Source organism: Empidonax traillii, unplaced genomic scaffold (assembly GCF_003031625.1).
Source record: "Empidonax traillii isolate 1590-97213 ecotype Southwest subspecies unplaced genomic scaffold, ASM303162v1 scaffold141:size962631, whole genome shotgun sequence".
Taxonomy (NCBI): domain Eukaryota; kingdom Metazoa; phylum Chordata; class Aves; order Passeriformes; family Tyrannidae; genus Empidonax; species Empidonax traillii.
Genome location: NW_020955334.1, coordinates 103,709 through 127,172, shown reverse-complemented (window position 1 = coordinate 127,172; position 23,464 = coordinate 103,709). Strand labels below are relative to the sequence as shown.

Below are 23,464 nucleotides of genomic sequence, written 5' to 3'. Positions count from 1 at the left end.
TGAACCTGTGATTAAGGCAGCTGTCAGAATGAGATGTACTTGCTTCCAGGGAAATAATCTTTTTATGGGTATTGATTCTGCAGCTGAATGAAAGGCACCAAGAGAAAGTGTGGTGTCCACTTAGGTGGGCTCGTTCTGCAACTGACATTTCTGCTTGAGAAAAGAGAAATTAAAGGGAAATAAATGATCAGCTGTAGGGAAAGCTAAGATTAAGAAAAATAAAAGAATATTAAGATATAAACATGGACTGAAATGCAGGTTAGCAAGAGAAAGAGGAGTAACAGTATTGTTAAATTTTATTGTAATTCCCTAAGATATACGGGTTTGAATTTCTGTAAGTGGGAATAGCTTTATCTATCTCTTCTGTGTTTCTGTGACAGACTGAACAGTGGGATCCCTCATCCTTATTGCTGTTAATTGGTATAGCTCCATGGAGAAAAGTATAATTTGACTATATCTGTTGGGCAGTGAGACAGAGAAAATCCCCTTTTCCCCATTCCACAGAATCAGACGGCTCCGCCCTCAGGCAGTCTCCTTCATCAGCGGTACAGCTCTTCCATTCATTCTTTTTTTCTTGCATTTGCTAAATTTGCTTGAGACTGGTACGAAGGAGATTATGATAGGTAAACTAACAGGCAAAACTTCAAAAGCAAGCTTTGCCGAAATATACATTTTCAAAATCAGTGTGGCAGCTTTACTTTTAAATATCTCTTTAATGTTTCATACAGATACCTGGAAGGACCACTTATTCATTACAGTTTTGTAATTATGATATTATGTATTTTTCTTCCTTTCTCAGGCAAAATTCTGAGTTGCAGAGGATCTGCTACAATAAGACATGCTACATTTGGCTTTTATTGTGTAATAATGAAGGCAACTAAATACAAAAAGCCTATAATGAAACAATACACAAAAAGGACACAGACTTTAAGGTGACACAAACAGGAAATATATAATAAACCATATGTCATGCTGCTGCAGCTGTTTCACCTCTTACCAATTTTCACAGTCTATAAAATCTTGGAAAGGACCAGATGTTTAGGGGAAGCTGTCCCACTATCCCTAGCTTTGAAAGTAAAGGCAAGATTTATTAGTGCTATATATATGTGATTTCAGTCCTGACTTCTATATTTATAAACTAGATGAAACATGCAACACATCCTGTTGTGAGACAGCCTATTTACTTTCCTCTGCTACTCCTCACTTGCAGATTTTGGCTGTTGCTGGACCACTGCAGTAACTACACAACAAGACCAGGACATGCAGTCCAAACTACATGATTTAGTTACTGACAAACATATCTGAGAGTTTTCTCCTAGTACCAACTTTTGCCAAAACGGTCTTACAATGCACAGATTATGAACTAAGCAAAACTATTTTGCAATGCACAGATTATGAGCTAAACAAAACTATCTTGTGTATGAATAAGCACTACCATTTGGGATTTCTGCCTACGCAGAGACTGTTAGTGCACAAAATTACCTTTTTTTTTTTTTTTCCTAGTGCATGGTTCCTAGTATCGGAACAGGGATAAAAACTGCTCATGCATAATTTCCAATCTTTCATAGCTCAGTGGTGCTGTAAAGTGCTGCTGTTCGTTTTAATTCAGTGAGTAGAAGTTTTGTTGGGTTTACCACTAAGGGAATTGGATTTGTTATTAGAAAGCCTCTGACAGCTGTCAGAGACAAAGACAACTTGCCTCATTTCAATCTTTCATAAAGGAAGGACCCTCTTCTTCAACAAAGCTGTCAGAGGCCTGAAAAATGGGATAAAACAGCCTACCTTTTCCAAACACATGAAAATCTCTGTTCCTCCTCTATTCTCTTCCCCATAAAGTTATAGAGGGGAAGCTGTATAGTTAGAAGAAAGGAAATATGATTTGATGTATTTATACAGTATACCGCCTTGTCATCGCTGACCTGCAGGGATAATCGCATAGCAGCCTGCTTGACATAGTATTTAATAAATTAGGACTATGTTTTAACATAATGTACAGTTTCTTGCAGTTTTTCTTTTCTGAGAGCAAGAAAAATCAAAACCTGAAAGACATTGACGAAGACAAGAGCTCTGCATCAAAGACTCTGAAAGTCTAAGTCTGTAAGCATTTCCACACTTTCCAACACATACCTCACCCTGCCCAGCACTCTTACTGAATTTAAAGTGCCAGAGAATGAAATGTTCTCTTAAGACCTGAAACCTTACCTTCCAGCTTTTCATTTAAACATGTGCTTGACTTAATAAAAGCTCTGTCATTTATTTTAGTTCAAATGTTTGGTTTGTTTTTTTCTAAAAGCCGAGATTATTTTCTTTGATTGGAATTAGTTACATTTCAGCTCTTGCTTATTCTTTAATGACAAAGGGAAAGTAGTTTATGCAATGTCTCTAATAGGTCAGCCTTGTTTTCCCATCAGTTCCCACTTAGCTTTCTGATGATGATCGGACTCTCCTTTTCATACCAGTAATCCCATGGGTATCCCTCCATACAGCATGGTTTGTGATGTCGACTTCTTTAACTAGTACAAGGTACTGGGAAGGCATAGGTACATGCATCATTTGTTTTATATTGTTGTTTGCATGCTATTTTTATAGCATACTCAATGCTCATTTTCACATTTCATACTCTGATTCATTTTTCATCCTGTTTTCTTCTCCCTATCCATCTCGCCCTGCTGAGTAAAGCAAAAATCCATGAATGAGTCAGAGTCAAATTTTCAAAGTCACATTGGTCAGTGGGGTTTGAAATTCAGCAGAACGAGATTGCTGTGTTTTATCTTTCCAAAGTAGAAAATAACATTTCCTTTCTTCAGTCACAATAAAGTTTTGTCTCATTTTTTTCCAACTGTATTAATTTTCCTGAAATCCAGTCTAAACTATAATGCTCATTAGTGACTGGTGTAACTAGCTGTTTCTGTTCTTTCTATATTATCATTATCCTAGTCTAATTCCTCATCCTATCCTGTCATCCTATCACCAAAAGCAACTTAAAACTCTTATCATCTATGCGCCATTCTAACATTTAATTGTGTTTGGTACTTTCTATGCAGTACACTGAAAGGGAGACATTGACATATTTTAAGTAAGAATGAGGAATTAATAATTTCTCATGTATGTAACTTTTAAAGATTTTTGCCAATATACTACCAGAATTAAGAACAGCATCTGTTGTGATTTATGTTGACTGGATGTTACACAATGTTATTATCTTCTCAGCTTGCAAGAGCCTAGTTTTCAGTTGTAATACATACTATTTCTTCCACGTTAAGCTTGTTATCAAATCCTCAACCAAATCTTTCTCGACATTTCACACAGCACTTAATAATTCAGCTCAGAAGCCGTAGCACCACACCATTCCTTTTGAAATATGAAATACTAAACATGACTGGCTCAGGGCAGGGCAAACAGTTATTTCTTAATGCAAGCCAGGAGGGTCAGTTAGAAAGTGAGGTGCATCTGCAGTTGCTTCATTCCAAATACTGACCAACAGTGTCTTCTAACCTCACAGAACTCAGCAGTCATTTGCTATTACCAGCATTTCCTTCCACTAATATTTAAACTCTTCTTACCTATGAACAGATTCCACTCAGTATCCAAATCAGCCTGATTTGCTAGGCAGCCCTTCATTACATTGAGGCAATAGTTGTTGCAAGGTTTCACAGTGGGAAGTCCTCTGCAGTAAGGGCAGTACAACATCTTCATTAACGCCCGGATGCACCCTGGGGTGGGACTGACCTGCAGAGTTTAAGGTGGGGAAAGAAAAAGAAAAAGGAGGAAATCAATCTCCTGTTCTGTGAATTTCGGGATCGCTGAGATTATGTCTCTCAAGCAATAAGTGCAGAAGGGGCAATTTGTGAAAAGAGCTCAACCCTTAATAACACTCTCTTATGAGTCTAATCGATTCCTGCCAATTATCTTCATTTAGCACAGCAGTGACTTTCAGGAATGCAAAAATCAACACTTCCCTACTGATGGCAGTGCTTGTCTCCCCAGCCCTCCCACACAAAATCTACTGAAAAGTAAAGGAAAAACATCCAGGGAATCAGCTGGATAGTAACTGACTGATCCTAATGTGGAGGATCCTGAGGCGACTTCTCACTCTTCCTATGTAGGCTGGAACTGCCAGTCACATCATCATTGGATTAAAATCTCTTTATCAAAGCACGATAAATCCAGGATAATCTTAAAAATTTTTATAAAATTATTCAGAACTGCACCGTGACAAAGGGATATCATTCTGTTTTCAGATTAAAATACCCTTCAGTTTTCTCAGAAAATTTCATACAGAGATCAGACAGGGTTTGGTGTTTTCTTGTTTTGGTTTGGTTTGGTTTGAGTTTTGCATGCTTCCAACATCTCAAGTGACAAAAAGCATTATAGACAGCAGTCTAATGCATTGCCATTTACATATCAGCATGACAGGTTTCTGCACATGGTGAACTTAAAAGAGACAACAGAGACAATGGAAAGACACCCAATGAATTTAGGAGTTTTAGTCTAATTTTTTAACGGTGGGCATGGTTGACAGAAGGAAGTAGTGTGTAAATATAAATTTTTAGCAGTAGGTGTTACACTATGCTCTAGAATGGTATGGACTTCCTGGAGAAGGAACATGGTGGTTGGGGAAAGGTTTTTGAGTAAGACTTCATTATTTGTAATGATCCTTTATCTCATCTTTTTTAGTCATCAAAATGCTGGGCATCTATTCAACAATGTGCCTTTCATGTTCAATGAAGAGAAAGAGGTCCTTTTTGGGTGTTTATCCCACCTCTTGAAGGGTAGGATTAATCATCTTCTGGAAGACATCCACTGAATCCTCGATATCTAAATTTAAATCAAAAAATTGGTCACATTTGACCAGGTAAGTCAGGTAAATATTATTTTGTTGCTCTCTTTCATATTTAAATGTTCCACCTGAGACTTTTAAAGTTATATGTAGTAGTACAATGTACATTTTCAGGCCAGAGTTTCTAATTTGGATTAAAAGTGCACACTAGGTACTACTCACAATAACATCTTGCCATGGTGCAGAGGAGCACAAGTTTCTCATGGTGGAGTCACAATCTAGAGCAATGAAAAAGGGCTACAGATTCCTCAGTGATTTCAAAATTCCTGGACAGGAGATTCCAAAGCAGTGGCACTCCTTTCATTCATTCTGTTGGTTTATGAATAAATGCAACACTTCTAATATGAATTTGAAGGGATTAAGCTGTTTTTCTATAATCATGGCAGCTTGTGCTGAAAGCATGAATCAGATTTTGCACTATAGTGGTACAGGCTAAAGTTACTGATGTGGTTTATATTATCAGGATTATACTAAAATTGTACTTCTTTTCCTCTGGAATTTGTTTCTTCATTTTTGATGTTAAATCCTTGATTTTCAGAGAACTATGAAGAACATAGTCTTTACACAGGACATTTTTACATGAAAATGGTTCTGTTATGAGATACAGCAGAGGCTTCTGAGTATGCTCAAAAAGGATTTTTGCCTTAGTTTCCTCAGAAAACGCACTTTACTAGCATAACACTGAAGGTGCATGTGAAGGTATATTTATCCATCCTTTTCCAATAGCTTTTGAACTGTCAGCCAGTTTCAGTCAAATTTGACTGAGCACTTCAGGTGTCAGCACATGTTTTTTTTTTGAAATAGACAGCTGAGTGAAGAAGAGGAGAGAGGCTCTATTATTGCCTTTATTGGGGAAAAGGGTGAAAGATGAGGTCAGTTCCTCACAGATATCAGAGAATCTATGGGGAAGAATGATGCTATGAATGACTCACAAGTTAGAAGAAGCACCAGGGGGAACTTTCACCCTATTAAACTCAAAAAAATCTAAATTCAAGAAGAACTGAACTTTATTATTTCCACCAATCAGAACTACTTTCTAGAGTAATTTATCCAACTGTTTTGTATCTCCAAACCTAGAACACGTCAATTTTTACAAAAAGACAAGTATCCAGAATACATATATTTATGGTCAACAAAGGAATATTAAAAGTTAAAGTGAAATTGCTGCTTAAAGCCAGAGACATTTCTATCTGTGGGCCCTGAGAGTTTCAACAGCAAAGTTCCTGTCATGCTTAAAATTATGTGTCTTCCCAGTTCCAGAAGTCTTGTCAACACCAAGTTGTCTGCACCTAGTTGACCCCTAAGTTCAGCTGGAATTCACACATTTAATTCTTGAAAAACATACCTAGAAGAGCGAAGACAGTCTCTGTCTTTATATTATATATTCCCTGCCTTTATATTATATTTGTGTAAAACAATATCATCAATATTTATGTGAGCCTTATTTTATAACAAGTGCAGTCTGAGAGGAAACTATCATATCTTAGTCTGCCAGAGGTCCAGATCATATCCCCAGTCTGCTAGGACAGGACCCTAAAAGGCCAGTTAGAATACCTACTTACACAGGCCCTGTGAATCTTGAATTCTTGTCACGTTATAGAATTGCTTTAACCAGAGTACTTCCAGACACAATCCACTATGAAGCAGTCAGGATAAATTCTAACTATGCAAAAAAGATTGAGTAGGACCAGGATGTCTCTTATCTTGTCTAAATGTTTTAATATTCCCCATACAAAATGGTGATATCATAACCAGCATTTTACAAGAAAGAAAGGTGCCTTGCTTATGTTTGGAGAGAAGTAATCAGTTTTTAAGAGAAGAGGCCAAGCGATAGGTCCAAGCAGAAAGCAGATGGAGAAAGTTTCTACAGAAGTCTCTGACATATCTATATCAGCATCTGACATAACTACATCATCCTCGGACAAAGACAAATTCAAATAGATCCTTGCTGATCAAGCTGGATGCTGCAGATCTTGATTTCAGAATATGCCATGCTGGTGACATAAAATACAAGCACACATGCTGTCTTTTCTGGCTTACATTCACTTTGCTTGCTGCTACCACCTTCTGCTACGAGCTGGCCACATCCCATACTACTACACAGTATCTAGCACTACATTCCTCTGGGTCCTACTTAGTGCCTGAGTGACTTAAATACACAATATTTTGTGTGGTTATTTTTCAGCTCAAAGTGTTTGGAATAACAGGAGTCAGTAGTGTAAGCAATGGGAGTAAAAGGAATCTAAGTATAATGTTGCGTGTTGAAGTGAGACAGGAGGTTTGATAGTGCTTTGGCTCTGTGTTGGAAAGAAGGGAGGGGTACAAACCAAGACAGATATCTTCATGTAGATCTCTGGAGGAACTCTTTGTCTTGCCAACAGTGCACTGAATGGAGAGAGTGAGACGGAGACGTCCAAAACACATCTGAGAGGATGGCTAACAATTAAGCTGTGACCTGAGCATGGGATGAGTCCTGTTCTCAATCTTGCTCCATAGTCACCTGTCACTTAGCAATAATGATGTACCTTTAGGTGCCCAAATTGTACCAATAGTGCAGCTACTTTGGAAGTCTTACGGCTAATTTAAGTGCTTTGTTACAGCAGTTAAGTGCCTTTCTGAACCCAGCCTTCACTGAGCAGTCAAGTTTCAGTTTTCAGCTTCAGCTGTTTTTTCTGTACCTTTATTTTCAAAGAATACTGACAGATCTTTTTCCTCCCTCAACAACAGCTGAATTATCCTTCATGCAAAAAATAATCAAATTTTGCTCTAAGATTCTGAAATCTTGGTAAGAACCCAAACATAAAAAATATTTAGTTTAGAGTGTGAGTATTTCAGAAAACTATGAACTTGTGAAATCTGGAGATTATTGCAGAAAGTTGATTTTCAACTACTTTCTTGCTGTTGGCAAATGAAATGCATTTTCAAAGCCCATTTCTCATTTTCATCTTAAAAAAAATATAAAATTCAGAGTATCTCACACCTAAATACATTCCTGCAGACCACCAAAAAGCAGATATTAATTTCATTCAGAAGTATTCAAAACCTGCGTTTGCTGAGGAGAGCTGTTCCTCAGCTCAGAAGTTTCAGTGTTTTTTTCCGTAACTAACATCTGTGGACAAATATGGCTTGACTTTTTTTCTCTTTTGTCTTTTAAAATACATTGCAACTGGCTCCATTATGGTCACAGAAGAGAAATTTGCATAGACTTTAAAGTTTAGAAATAGCTAGTCCTTATGTAAACCATAAATCAATCTGATCACACTGAATGACATAAGTGGGGAAACTGCTATAGAGGAGTAATGCTGTGTCCCTGACTCATTGGGACAGCTTCATTTTAGTGTAAGCCTAAGTGGAATATAGCACATCAGAAAAGTGCCTTTCTAAGCTTTGATTGAGCCTACTAGGTGCAGTACATGTTACGTTACTGCATTTTGTAATATTTTCTGACAGCTCCAGCTTTACCTAAATGCATGCTTTTGCATACATGCAAAAACCCCCAAAAGCAATATTTTTAATGGCTTCATTACCAAACACTTGTTTTCCCCCTTCAGAAGTTCTAAGAGGAATATCATTTCATCTAAAAGACAGATTTTGCAATGGTGAACTTGCAAATATAAATAATTGAGGAGAGAACTTCTTTGGGTAAAAGCCAGGAAATTGTACTCTCTTGTAATACCGCATTTACAGGCTGCTTTGTTATGTATTCGACCTGGTTTTATAATCAAAATCCTTGGCTTTGCCAGATATGAACATAAATCTTTTTATAAAAGATCACACAAACTGACTAAACAAATGGTCACCTTTAGAGGGATCAAACACAACATGCGGTTTCTCTGCTTTTATTTAGAGGAGATTTCTTACCATTGGTATATATTGCCTTGTAATAAAGTAGGGTTGTTCTTCTAAAGTTATATTTAATGTATCTAGACTCACAGAATAAATCCATACTTAGGTCCAAATACTGTAATTTCTTGGCATAAAATAAAATTTGTCAAATATGAGCAAAATGAATCAAAACTGAGACCACATCAAGGGACAGAGATGTTTCCTATGCACCCAAAGGAACTCTTCCCATTTGCAAACATGAGTGACTCCCTTAGCATGAAAATCTTGTGGGGGAAACTGCTGGGAGGAAGCAATCAATTTTTATCCAATTGGCCAAGGATGTAGATGCTCTTTAAAAATACCTCTAGAACAAGCCATAGTTGTGAAGGAGAAGAAGATGATATTTTATTTTTTATAAACTTTATGAATGCATTACCAGACTGCTGGATAAAAAATGGAAGCTTCTACTTCCTTCCCATTTGGTGCTCAAGATGAGGGTGAGGTATATTCCTGCAATCCCATGTTAATGCACCATGACTGGAGAGAATTTTGAAAGGAATCTCTGTCTTCAACACTTGAGTGCTGGCTAAATCATCCAGCTTCCCACTCAGCAAGCTGATGTGTGTCCTGCACAGGCATGGTGCATTGTCTGAGAAACTAAGGCACTGGCATCCTTAAATTATTTTTTGGATCTCTGTGTAGTCCATCTACAGCTTACTGACAGAAAAATGAGTAAGTTTCCCATGCATAATTTTATTCACAACCTAGTTATCTCAAGAGTTTACAGAGGACTAGAACTGTAGAATCTCAGAATATGTTGATTTGGAAAGGATCAGGATCACTGAGTCCATCTCCTGGTCCTGTGCAGGACGCCCCAAGAATCACACCATGTGCCTGAGAATGTTGTCCAAATGGTTCCTGAACTCAGACATGCTTGGTGCTGTGATCACTTCCCTTGGGAGCTGTTCCAGAGCCCAACCACTTTCTGGGTGAAAAACTTTCCTGATAGCCAACCTAAACCTCCCTTAAGTTTCATGCCATTTCCTCAGGTCCTGTCACTGGTCACAACAGTGAAGAGATCTGCATGTGCCCCTCCTCTTCCCCTCATGAAGAAGTTGTAACTGCAATGGGGTCTTCCCTCAGTCTCCTCTTTTCCAGGCTGAACAAACCAAGAGACGTCATCCACTCCTCATACAGCTTCCCCTTAAATCCCTTCACCATCCTTATGTAATAAAATGCTTATGTATGTGACCAGGTCTGAGTTTTAACTTGCATATATTGGAATGTCTTGACTAACTCCAAAAAGTCTCCCCACATTCTTCTACCAAAAAGCCTCCCCACATTCTTCTACCAAAAAGCTAATGTATCTGAGGACAACTTCATGGTACAGTTCTAGGGCTTACCATCCAAACACTCTCCTCCTAGTCTAATTCTAGCAGTTCCATAAAATATTCTGATTAAAATCAAATGGAATTAAAAGATTAGAGATTCATGCTTGTGATTTCAGAAGAGAAGGAAGAAGAAAGAATTCTAATTAAGAATTTCTGATTATTGCATTCAACTTGTTAGAACTGAGGAAACAAAACCATTATTTAAAACCCCCCTCATAACAGTCATGTAACCAAGATCCAACTTGAAACACACTTTATGGGCTACACAAGATTACTACAAACCTTGGGATCATATATCTATCCTAAAAGCTACAGGTCCTTTTTTCTTTCATTTCCTCTTTAATTAACTTCAGTATAAAGACTAAACTCCAGCCCAATCACTCACTAATTTTTGCCATATGGATTTGACATTACCTTCTCAGGATGTTACAATTACTCCCTATTGATTTTTGTTGTTGTTTGTTTTTAATACTGAGAAAAGCAGGTAAAGCTTACTAGTAATGATGGGTTTGCTCCTTTTGCTCATTCTAGATTTGCTAACTGTTGGATCCGAGGGATTAATTTTTCTCCTTGCCCATATTTTACCTGTTTTCATGTGTTACTGATGATTTCACTTAATAGTCAAGGCACCAAGGAAGTTCTTTTCAGCAGATTTCAGCTGAAATTATGTCTGTTTGTATCCAATTAGAACTACATAGAAATATTAATAAGATTTTTGATGCTCTATTGAAGTACTTCTGATTATATGTTAAGTCCTTAGTTCACTGCTTTTATAGCACAATCTGATATAAAAATGGAAGTACTGCATCAGCCATACTCGGTAATTTATGTTGTAGAGGGTCAATTTGAGAATATTTGCTTATTTCAACCAAAAACCTAGTCAATTACTAACCTTCTAAAGATAAAAATAGCTATCTCTTTAACAATTCATAGCATCCCAGATGACTGAAAGCTAGAAGACCTGGTTTGAGTACTGCAGCTTTGTACTAGTGCCTTTGACTTTGTGCTTGAATTATATCAAAATAAAAAACTACAACCACTTAAATAGCTGCAATATTCCCACAATTCTGGAATAGTATATCTCAAGAATTTAATGATATAAAACATGGTAATTTTAATATTTCTATATCCAAGAAAATATTTTTACAGAAAACATATAATGTATAGTTCAACATGTTCATTAAAGTATTAGAAAAAACTTAAGGTAATATAGTTGAACCCTAGAGAAGTTTTAAAATGTAACAAAAGAAATTGCATAGTTACTATCTGATACAAACTATGCAACATTAAGAGAGAAGAGGAACTCTTAGCCATTGTTCTTGTTCATTGTCCTTTTCCAGTATCCATGACTTTGAAACTATGAGAAATATGGTAACTGCCTTTCTTTCTAACACCTATTAAAATTTGAGGCATTTTTCATACTTATTTCCTCATGTCTCCTGTGTTCCAGTAGGTGTATAGTTCTTGAAGGTGGACTAATATTGCTCCTCCATTTTACAGATGCAAAACCAAAAACCTTACAAGCAATTTTTAAAGGAATTTAAATAGATAAAACCCTAAAAGTTTAGCATCAGAATTTTTCAACACTTCCTAGAAGTATCACTCTCATCTATAATTTGCCTAAGTTATCATGACATGCAATTTTGAAAATGGCTATATGAAAATAATGACTGGATGTCTCTAAGCATGGGCCTCTACATCAAACAATAAATAACTGTTGGAGAGATGATTTGTGGAATTTCATAATTTCCCTAGAGAGGTCAAGAGCAAAAAACCACAAGGATAAAGCACTCAGATGTTTACTTGAGTGAGACTAAAGCTCTATTTACAGAGGAAAAGAGTAGCTTCTCCTATTTTTGGGAAACTGGGAAAATTACTTATCAGATGACCTCAATAAAGAAAATCTAAATTTAGAAAACCACTTGAAAAGCAGCAGTGACAAGATATTTTGTGTAGGGCTATTTTTTAAATCTCTTGATTAATTTCTGAATGATCTTCTAAAGTAAACTTATTTTTTTTACAAAATAAAATATTTGAGCACTCAGATGTAAATATTAAAATTTTCCTAAATCCCACTTTACCTGTCAGAGACGTAGTTAAATTCAAACAAACTGGGTGGAAACAAAAATTTCTTTGACTTAAAATACCGCAAGCTGAGAAAATACTCCAGGATATGGGGATTTAAATACCATGAGATAATATTGAGCTGAAAAATTTGCCCTGAAACTTTGTGGAAAAATATTTATCATTCTCATCTGTTTTTAGAGTAACCACACATTAAACAGAATTTGAGGTACGGATTCCATCTGTTACTTTCCTATCATTTCAAGGGCAACGCTAAGGTGAAAAATCTCTGAAATAATGTCTTCCATCCACTCCCAGAAGATGAGAAGTTTTCTATTACACAGAAACAAGGGAGGAATCTCAGAACTGTTAGGCTTTCAAATCTCTTCTGGAACATCGACTTTAAGATACTCTCTTAATAAAAAGTAATTACTCTGCTTTCTTCCCAGAGAAAAAACCAAAACTGCATCTCACTAAAAAAGGAGTGTGTTCATTTCTTCCAGCCTCATGTAGAAATGTCTATGGCCTCCACCAGATAAGAGGGGCTTGGTTTAAGAGGAAAGTATGTGCCATTTAGCACAAATTACAAGGCAGAACATAGAATAGGATGTGACTGTAAGCAACAGGGACCAAAAATCCCCTGGAACTGACTACTTCAAATATTTTGGGGAGCAAAAAGAAAATCCATAAAGACCAGCATTTTAGAAAAAGTCCTTAGTGTGATTTGTTCGAGTAGACAGAGATACAAAAAACTGACGCAGGATCCCTTACAAAATAGATTCACTTCAACACAAACACAAGCATTGAAAATAGCTGCTTATTACTTTCTCTTGTGCTGCTATAATCACTAATTCGTGTGCAAATATCTTCATGTGTATCTTTAAAGTTAGGCAAGAAAAATCCCCTGGTTTGTGCAATAGAAAAGTAGGAGGATCTTACTGAGCCATGATATGGAGTTGCCTTGAAGAACAGTCAAGTTAAAACAGGTATTAGGAAAGAAAGTTGAGGGGGAAAAAATGCCAAATTGTGTGCTGCACAGTCAAAAAAAGGTGGCTTTGTGCTCCCTGCAAGGGGAAAAAAGTGTTGTAGAGAAGTAGGTTAAGTATTGCCCAGGTACAAAGCAGAAATAGAAAGGGAGGTCCTTGATAATCCAGAAATCAAACCCCCTGATAAGCAGAAGGAAAAGCTCTGAGGAAAAGAGAATGGCCACAGCAGGAGATAATGATTAAATCAAGCATTTAGACATTTTGTGCAGCAGTACTTGGACAAGAAAATGACGTGAAGATAGGTCAAAGTCAGTCCTACCTGTAACACCCAAGAAGTTTGAAATGCAGACTGCATACCTGAGAGTAGTCTTGCTGATTGCCAATCTATGATTCACAGTGCTAGCCAAAGAAAGAACCTCAGAAAAAAACAGTTGTCTCAGAGGGAGAGAGAGAGAGAAGTGGCAAAATTGTTCTGATCACTCACAAGTACTCACAAGTACCTCTTGTTCCCCGTGTACTGATGTATGAATTGTTTCATTGATTGAAAAAGGGCATGAAGCAGAGTGGTGCAGGGGACTGTGGAATGTCTTATTTGAGCAGTGTCAGCGAGAACACACTGATGAGACAGAAATAAATGCATACATAATATTGGCAGTCTTGGCTGATGATAAGTTATGCAATAATTTGAGGTGACAAGCGACAACAGAGTGACCCAATTTCTCTCATCTCCTTCCTGCTCTAAGAAACATGGATGAAGTAATGATGCAAAAGACACTTTTAAGGTGGTCACTGTTTAGTAAGTTGATCACTATCTGAATTAGTTGGCAATGGCAATCTCCTAGTAAGGATATGTAGATTCCTTACAGCTGTCTTCCCACATAACTCATAAATTGTCTGGGCTTCCTATCGGCAGTGACAAAGGGCAGGAACTTGGTATACTAGTACTAAAAGGAGGGTGTTCTACTTGTAGGGATAATGAAGCTGGTAACTTCAAGTTTGATGGCTTTGCCTACTTGGTAAGCCTCATCATGTTCCTATACTGAACATTTTCCAAGTAAAATCAAATGGTAAAATTCTATTATTAGTCCTGGGCTATTTGGAAAAAAGGCTAAAAGATATCCATAGAAACAAAATGTGACTTCTCAAGTTGCTCATACTTTTGGTCCTTCTCCATGAAAACCAAAAGGCCAAATAAAGAGTGCTGGGTTTTGAAACAAAATATTCAATCTGATTATTAGCAATAGGCTGGTCACACCATGTCAGAGACCATGTGGGTACAAAAATACAGTCATGACTTCATCAAGGAATGTAAAGCTTACTTTAAAGCCTGACTATTTTCTGAAGACCCTCCAGTTCAGCACAAAGCAAGATGTTAGTTATCTGGGATACAATACAATATAATATTTTGCTTATGATCATGTTTAATTTCATGATGTGAATTAAGCACAAGATGGAGCACAATAGATAGGACAGTAAAACAAATTCTGCGTGGATCATTTGCAAGTACAGAGATCTAAAGGGAACATATTTAAGATTTTCTTGAGCTCTAACATGAAGAAGGATGTCATATCTTTAAGGTATACCAGCAAGAATCTAGTCAGATACGTTGCTAGGTTCCAATAACCAACCACAATGTCTTGGTAATATATTTAGTGTAGCACAGAAGCAGAGTGATGCTTTATAAATAGTTCACTATCTATTTATAGAATCCACAAATGCCCACTGCATTATGTGGGCCCAAGTCATGTGAGATCCTTATAGCTCCATGTTAACATTTCCTCTTTTATGGTCTTTCAAATGCTCCTGTTAGGTTTTCACAAAACTAGTTGTAAATATAAGTACCGTATATAAAATATTTAACAGATGCTCAAGTGCACCTTGGGATGATGACTATGGTCTGGAGTGACCTGTTTATGGGATGTGTGCCCACATTTCTGCTGCCTATTGCATTTGCAAGTTCTAGAAGTGCACAGTTGAAAGTAAATCTTCATCTCATCATTTAAGCATTATTTTATTTTCTTTTATTTTCTTTTTAATCCCTTCCTGATAACTTCTTCTCTATAGGTACAAAATGTAAATAACAGAGGGGTCTTCACTAGAGTGTCCTACTTCCACAACAATCTAAGACAAATCTAGTGAGGTGATTAAAACAAGAATAGTTAGGAGAATTTAATGTCTCTACAGTAAGAACAAGGCTTCTTTTCAGCATTTTGTCTCTGATCTGTCCACTAAAGAAGAACATGGTCCAAAGAACTAGCACTGGATGACTACATAATATGGAGCCAAGTATACATTTTCCTAGGGAATGTTTTACTGGATCATATAAAAACAAACTAGTCCTGTGTAAAAGACTGCACTTTCTTCCTCCTTCACACTCAGATCCGCAGAAACATAGGAAAACAAGAAATCATGGCCATATAATTTAAAATTAGACTGTCTTATTCCCTCATAGCAGAATGGTGAACTACTGCAGCAAATTGCCTCTATGATACCTATTATTATAAAATTATACTATAGGTACTGTAATTTTAGGAAAATAGTTCTAGTGGAAAGCAAGGACATTGTAGCATTTGTTTGAAATACACAAGTACCCAAAGACATAAAATTTTTCAGTTGATACTGGTCATTTGTTCACACTTGCGGCAAGCAGATCAAACCTACTCTGTTAAAACATATCTGACCATCAGATTTTCTTTTTTCTTTTATTTTGAGATAGACTATACACGAAATTTACTATTAACTCTTCATTTAATCTACCACATATTTTAGGTTGATGTAAAAGATGGAAGTAGGGTTTACAACCATTTGAAAACATTCCTCTTAGTATTTTGTTCCTCATAAATTCTCAACAGGTAAGCTGTTATTCAAATTACTTTTTCTTTACTCAAAACTGAGCAGGAAAAGACTGACTAAAAAACAACAGATCTATAAATATGAAAATTAAAAGAAGATATTAAGCAGGTAAAGAATATAGCCTTTCTTTTTCTTAGACATTTTGTCTTAGTAATTAAAAAACCAGTTATCACTAAAAACTACTGTAATTGTATTAATTTACAGTTCTCACTTTCTCAAGTGAGGAAATCATTCTTTTATGTGTCATCTTTTAGATCTGTCAACAGCTTAGAAAGTGTTTTTTCTATATCATCCTCAGTGGGCTGGAAGTGCTCTGCAGCGCGCACTGAAGCCCCTGCCCCAGATGCACACTTCCCAGCTGTTGGCTAAGATCAAGTGCATCATCTTGTCTTATCACTTTATTATCTGACACATCCTCAGCTTAAACCTTTTATATTAAGTGGATTTGGAAGGCATGAGAAGGAGTAATCACTTCCTCCATCCACTCCATACATCAACCCCAAAGTGCAGTGCCTCCACCTACTGTTGGTCACATGTCAGGATGTGATATCTGTGCATTAAACCACGCTGTGTGCTCCACTCTTCTTTTAGATAGAATCTGGATCTGTCATGCTTCCACAGACCTTTTGGTGATGCAATCGATGACTACAACACCACTCACCCTGCTGAGCCTAGGTCCTCCATGGGGCTGATGCACTGCAGCTAAGCTCTTCATGGAGGACTCCTGAAATCTCGAGTCTGAGACAGAGTGCATTTGGGGAAGGTTGAAATTTCCGCTGCCCTTGTCCCTGCTGGTATCATGCTTCCCAATAGACTGTCACAGTCCTTCCAAAATAAATAGAACAGTCTTGATTGTGCTGTGGACTGAACTAGTCCTGAATACACCTGCAGCCAGACTAGGGAAAGGATTTTTATATTTCTCCCTCAGCACACCTAGTTCTCCTTTAACAAATGGAAAGAAGTTCTATAGCTTGTAAAATAAGATGTCAATCCTTGCTGGATGGCAAAACCTCCATTCATGTTGAACCTGAAAGGACCACACAGATTGGACTGAATGCCAATTTGACCCATGTCTCTAATTGGAAAATGACTGAATTTACTGCTAGCTAAGTCAGAAAATCCAGTAAAAGTAAAATACAGTGCTATATAATGGCTACCTGGCAGTAAATTTGTATTTAAGCTATTCCACTGCCGTTTGTCTTTATCTGATTAAGCCACCTGATTTATAAAACGTGCTGGAATACAATTTATATGCAGCAATATAATCCACCTAGTGGTCTGTTTTCCAGAACCACAAGGATAAACATGATCAAACCATAAAGGCACTAAGTGCCACATATCCATTTATAATGCCTGCAGAAAGATGTCTCATCATTACCATCTCCGGTATGGAAGAACTGTCAGCTACACAACCACAACCTCTTTCCAAACCTTTTAAAAGTAAGGAAAGTCTCAGTCATGTTCAAAACACAGAAGTATTTCACTAATTAGAGGGTAAAAGATGCCTAGTTTCTGTTATAAACAGCAGTGGAGTGAATGACATAGATACTGGACCAACTACTAAGGTTCAAGTTTTTATTTACAAGGGCAAGTGCAGTGAGGTTCAAAGCTGTCCAAGGTCCCCAGACATACCACCCACTACCTGGATTTAAAAGATTGTTTTCATAGCAAGAGAAAGAGTAAATTTGCTTATGATTACTTCATTTTCAGAATCCATGCACAACATAATTTAAACGTAACAACCAATTAAAACCACCAGTAACTGAATTCTGCAGCCCAAGTATCTCTGGCCCAAGAAGCAAACTGGTGTTACCTGCTGATTACCCATATCAGTAAAATGCCATTTGATAGACGACCTAAAAATTAATTTTTGAGGTCTATTTCAACTGGGTACATCCAGTTTGCTCCTCTCATAACAAAAGACAGTTTTCTAATTAAAAGAGAAAAATCATGGCATAAAAGTAGTCCCTTTTTGTGGTCAATGCTTATTTTCCATCTAATTTTGCCACCATCACTCTGCACCTTAATCCACAGTCCCACAAACCTACAGCATGAACAGCCCACAGAAAAGTAATCAAATAAAGTAAGCTTTTTTTGAAAGTTTCGTTTGATGGACACTGTTCTACTCTTAAGTAAGTGAAACTAAAAATAAAACAGGTTAAAGTAAAAGTTCAACGGTTTTTACAGCTTATAAAACAATACTTCTAATGAGAAGTTTCTTGATGTTAGAAAGCTATCCAAAATAACATCAGTTGAAAGGCTAAATTTTATTTCTGAATTAGTCTAACGAGGGTAAAATTGATTTCTAGTTGCAACTAGTCATAGAATCACAGTATTATTTAGGTTGGAAAAGACTGCTGAGATCATTGAGTCCAACCACTGACCCAGCACTGCCAAGGCCACCACTAAACCATGTCCCTAGAGTGACACATCTACATGTCTTTTAAATACCTTCAAAGGATAGTGATTCCACCACTTCTGGTACTTGACAGCTTTTTCAGTGAAGAGATTGTTGGCAAGATCCAATCTAAACCTCCCCACCCACAACCTGAAACCATTTCCTCTTGCCCAGTTACTTGTGAGAAAAGATTGGAGGTGCTTTGAGAAACCTGGTGTAGCGGAAAGTGTCCCTGCCTATGGCAAGGGGGTTAGAACTAGATGATCTTTAAGGTTTCTTCCATCCAAAACCATTCTATGTTTTCCCAATCCATTCTACGATTCCATGATTCTGTGACACCCACCTCACTACAATCTCCTTTGAGGTAGTTGTAGAGAGTGATAAAGTCTCCTTTTAGTCCATAGCAAAACTTTCCCTCATTGCATTCATTTGATTTTTTCAGCAACCTTCCTTCTCTCGCTGAGTGTCTCCCATCTCTCTGTTAGATTTGGTGATTTTCTCCATGTGTAGGTGAACATCTAGGCTTTTAAGGATAACAGAAAAGGAAGCTGTGAAGTCAGTTTAAAAAAAAAAAAAATTAGAATATATTAGGGGGCCCAGACCTGCCCTTTGCTGTGTGCCAAAATACGAGAGTTGATCTTTCTATTCTGTCCATTGGCTACAACTATATGTATAAAACCCAAAGACAGCTTTGGCAAATAACACTGTAATACCAAAGTACAAAACAATGCTTCAGAAATATTCCCTTGTGCAAGAGACTCCTGAAAGTGGGTTCCTACTATAATCAACCCTTGACAACCCATATTCCCATTTCTTGTTCTACCTACCACAGTCATGACTGGCTGCAAGAACAGACTTAAAAATGGTGAGACCAGTGACATTCCTGCTGCTAGAAATGGAACAAAAATAACTGTTGGAAAATTATTATGATTAGAAGAAGCTAAAGAAATGAAAAAAAAGAAAGAAAAAAAAAGAAAGGAAAAAAAAAAAAAAAGAAAGAGAGACAAACATACGGAGCCAAGACTTAAATCCTGAAGAATAGAAATTGGCCTCTCTCTTCTTGTCTCCCCACCCCTCTCTCTCACCCTACAGTTGTCAAGGGCACTGAAAGACAAGCTGAACCAGAAAGAATTTCACTACAGTGGGATCTCTTCATTGAGAGGAAAAGCATTAACAAAATCCTTTACATATTATAGCTCCAATTTAGATGTACATATTCCCTCTGTAGTAGTTGAAAATAGATGTGAAAATTTTAAAGCTATTACTTATGGAGATGGGTGCACAGAAAAGAAATGAAATTTCTTTAATATTATGGTTTTTAACATAATGATCTTACTACGTTATCATTTAATATCTAATCAGATGCTACTGAATAAGCAAGTAAGCCATTATGCACTGCATTTTATTTGTTTATTTTTTTAATGTCTGATTAGTAAGCGACAACTAGAGATGGTTATTACAGGAAGCTGTTACATTACTTACTCATCTAATAAGCTGACTCTTTCTCTCTCTAAGTAAAAGTTTTAAAATGAGAATAACATTTCAAGGAAAAAAGTCCACACCATGGGCTATCTTGGCTATCTCACTAAGAGTACAGTACAGTGCCTTGCAAAGGCTACAATTGCTTCATTATATGCATTATTTTTTTATGTTCTGTAAATTATATGGGTTTATTTTCTTTTATTTAAAAATAATATAAAAATACAATATACAAGAGAAAAAAGGAGACAGTGGGCATTCATAGAATCATTAGGTTGGAAAGGACCTCTAAGATCATAAGTCCAACCACTAACCTAGCACCACTGCAATTATTTTTCCTAATTGTTGCGTCTTCAAATCTGTGTAATTTGACAAAAATGTGGGGCTTGGGCTTGATCCACAAGACAAATTAAACCTGAATAAATGACAACCTTTTTTCAGTCACAAATTTGCCAAACGGATACGATTCAGAATCAAGAGAATCAAGTCTATAGTAGGGAAACAATGCAAGTTGGATTGTTCAATGAATGTTGGTGTCATTTTATAGATCTTGAGCTCGCCCATATAGCTTTCTGTGTGGCAAATCCCTTGCTGTTGTATCTCAAGTCCCAGCAAAGTACTTATGATCTTCTTCTAGCTTCCAATCAAATTCCTTGTTTTAGCAGGAACAGTAACCTAGAGAAATTTTGGTCTCAGAGTCTTCAGAGGTTTCTGATCTCAAATTATTTGATATCACCAAGTATTCTGAATAGAAGAATTAAAACACAAGAAAATTAAAGCATGTGAAGTATAATAAATGAAAATTTTGTGGAGTGCTTATACCCATTCCCTACTCATTTATGAGCACGAAGGAAAAGTGAAGATGGAGTTGCAGATATCAAAATCGAGTGCAGTCTATTCTGGGAACCATTTATAGTGTAAGTAAAAGTGTAATTAAATAATGACTTCATTTCAGCAGGATCCCATGATAAGAATCAATAGTCAGGCCACTGATCTTGCATTAATTTGCCCTTACATTGTCACTAAATCTTGTCACAGCCACACTTTCATGACACCCTGAATTAACCTTGACTATAACCTTGCCTTTAAAAGAGAAATGTGTGGGTTTTTTTGTTTCTTTTTTTTCTGCTCTCCAAAGGCTTCAATGGTTGCTGTCTGGAATTAATCATATTCAGCAGAAGTCTCATATACAAGACATGATCTTCCATTTTAAAAGGTGTAACAGGTATAACAATATTTGTCCAAAAATATCTTCCACACAGAACTATTACATGAAACTGTTACATGTATAACTTATCTTTCCTTTACTGAAAAACAATTTCCTTTTACTTTAAGCCTTGGAAGTAAAGAATGAATTTTGATATGAGTCATAAATCCAAAAAGTGTCAAAAAACCCCAACATAAAAGATACAAAGAAAACAAACTGCACACGACTAAAATGTTGCAATATTATTTTTAGGCTTGTGGCCCTGATGGTGATGTGTGTTTTTTTTTTGTTTGTTTTTTTTTTTTTTTTTTTTTTTTTTTTTTGGGTTTTTTTTTAGTTTTTTTTTTCATGTGCAAAGAACCTTCTGATCTTTTGCAAGTCAATGAGCAGAACTACATTTTCATTTTGCCTGGACTGTATTTCCTGGTTGAGACTTTCTTCTCCTGCAAGTACAAAAGGCTTCCCACTCCTTACAACTCTTTACAAGGTCCACTAAAAAAATGAAATGCTTCAGAAAATTTTGTGGGTGCTATTTTACAGCTTTGAAACCATGTGAAGGCAAACAAAAAGCAGTTTCCTGTCCAGATGATACAATAGGATTTATGAAGAAACATCATTTTCCCTTCAGGGCGTTTTAGGAAATGTGAAACCGCAATGAATCTTTACCATTCTGGGAACACAAAACGTGCTCTTTCATTCTTGTCTAAAGAGTTCATATTACATAATTTCTTCTCTAGTGATACTTCATTAAGTTGCACAGAAAACTCATTATCCTCCCTCTCTGAAAAAGTCAGTACAATAACTGGATCTTTTAATAAAAATAATCAGTTTCAGATTCTTTCCTTTCCTAGAGACTTAAACACACTGGCCTTTGGAGCTCACTGCGCCCACACTGCCTTCTCAATCTGATATTCATGGGGGGCCTTGTCCTACATATTACAACCCACCTTTATGCCGGACCTAGCCAGGTTGCTTTCAGCAAAATACTGGTTTGTTTTCTTTCTTTGACTAAGCAATGTGATACTCAGCTTTTTAGTGAAAAGTTGCCAGACTCAGCACTAGTCCCTAAAGCTCAGCAGTCAGACTGTGAAGATGGTACCAGCAGAGTAGAGAGAAAGGGAGACCAAAGAGCTTGGTACTGTTTGTGATCTTATGTTCTTGTATATATGTGTTCTGAAACATGGAAGTGCAAAACCTGTTGATGTAATCTATAGCAAGGAACTCAATTATGGGGAGTGATAGGAAGTCTAGCATGTCATATATTTGCTTTCATGATTTTTTTTTCAATGGCTTGAACTGGAGGGAATCTTAAAGATCATCTAGTTCCAACCCCAGTGCTATGGAAACGCACTTCCACTATTCCAGGTCACTCAAAGGCCTGTCCAGCCTGGTCTTGAATACTTACAAGGATGGGGCATCCACAACTTCTCTGGGAAAGCTGTTCCAGTGCCTCACCACCCACACAGTAAAGAAGTTCTTTCTCAAGTGTAATCTAAACACACCCTCTTTCAGTTTAAAGTCAATCCCCTTGTGCTGTCGCAGGCCCTTGAAAAAGTTGATGTCAAGCTTTTCTATAGGCCCCCTTCACATTGTGGAAGGCTGCCCCAAGTTCACTTGGAGCCTTTTCTTCTCCAGAATGAATAACCCAAAGTCTCTTAGCCTGTTCTCATACGGCAGGTGCTTCAGAGCTCTGATCATCTTCACGGCCCTCCTCTGGACTCACTTGAGCAGGTCCACGTCCTTCCTGTGTTCGGTGCCCCAGAGCTGGATGCAGTATTCCAGGTACTCCAGGGGTCTCACAGGAGAAGAGGGGGAGAATCTCCTCACTTAGTCTCTTGGTCACACTTCTTTTGACGCAGCCCAGGATGATTTTGGCTTTCTGGGCTGTGGGTGTACACTGCTGACTCATGTTGATCTTCTCATACACCAACACCCCAAGACTTCTCAGCAGGGCTTCTCTTGATCTGTTCTCCACCTAGCCTATATTTGTGCTTGGGATTACCCCAACCCAGCTGCAGAACCTTTAACTTGGCTTTATTGAACTTCAAGAGGTTCACACAGACCCACTTCTCAAGTCTGTCAAGGTCCATTTGGATGGGATTCCTTCCCTCCAGCATGCTGACTGCATCACACAGCTTGGTGTTTTAATACAACCCTCTAATTAGTACTACTATATTCCTTGCTAACTGTTTGGTTTGCTGTCCTGTATTCAAGGTCACTCAGATATGAGAGGAAGCAACGGCTCAACAAGAAATCAATATAAAATACACAATATTCTCTCTTTTTTCGAAAAGTCACTGCCATACAAATGTGTACTTCTTTCTTTTGTAATCTTTATTCACATGGATTATTGCCCAGCTTTGTATGACCAAAGAAAAGGTTTATCCTCGTTACTTAACTGGGCAATGGTTCTATAAAACT

The 23,464-nt window shown here is 37.2% G+C and overlaps 1 protein-coding gene across 1 annotated transcript in view; it reads right to left on the bottom strand.

Annotated features, from left to right (window-relative positions):
* GPC6 (glypican 6) overlaps positions 1-22,952 on the bottom strand; it is a 220,850-nt gene extending 197,898 nt beyond the window's left edge. Inside the window, exons 1-2 of the mRNA XM_027884269.1 lie at positions 22,716-22,952; positions 3,564-3,729 (exon numbers count right to left, since the gene is read on the bottom strand). Of these exons, the coding sequence (XP_027740070.1) occupies positions 3,564-3,729; positions 22,716-22,952 (403 nt within the window). The remainder of the gene's footprint in view (positions 1-3,563; positions 3,730-22,715) is intronic.
* Positions 22,953-23,464: the final 512 nt, after the last annotated feature.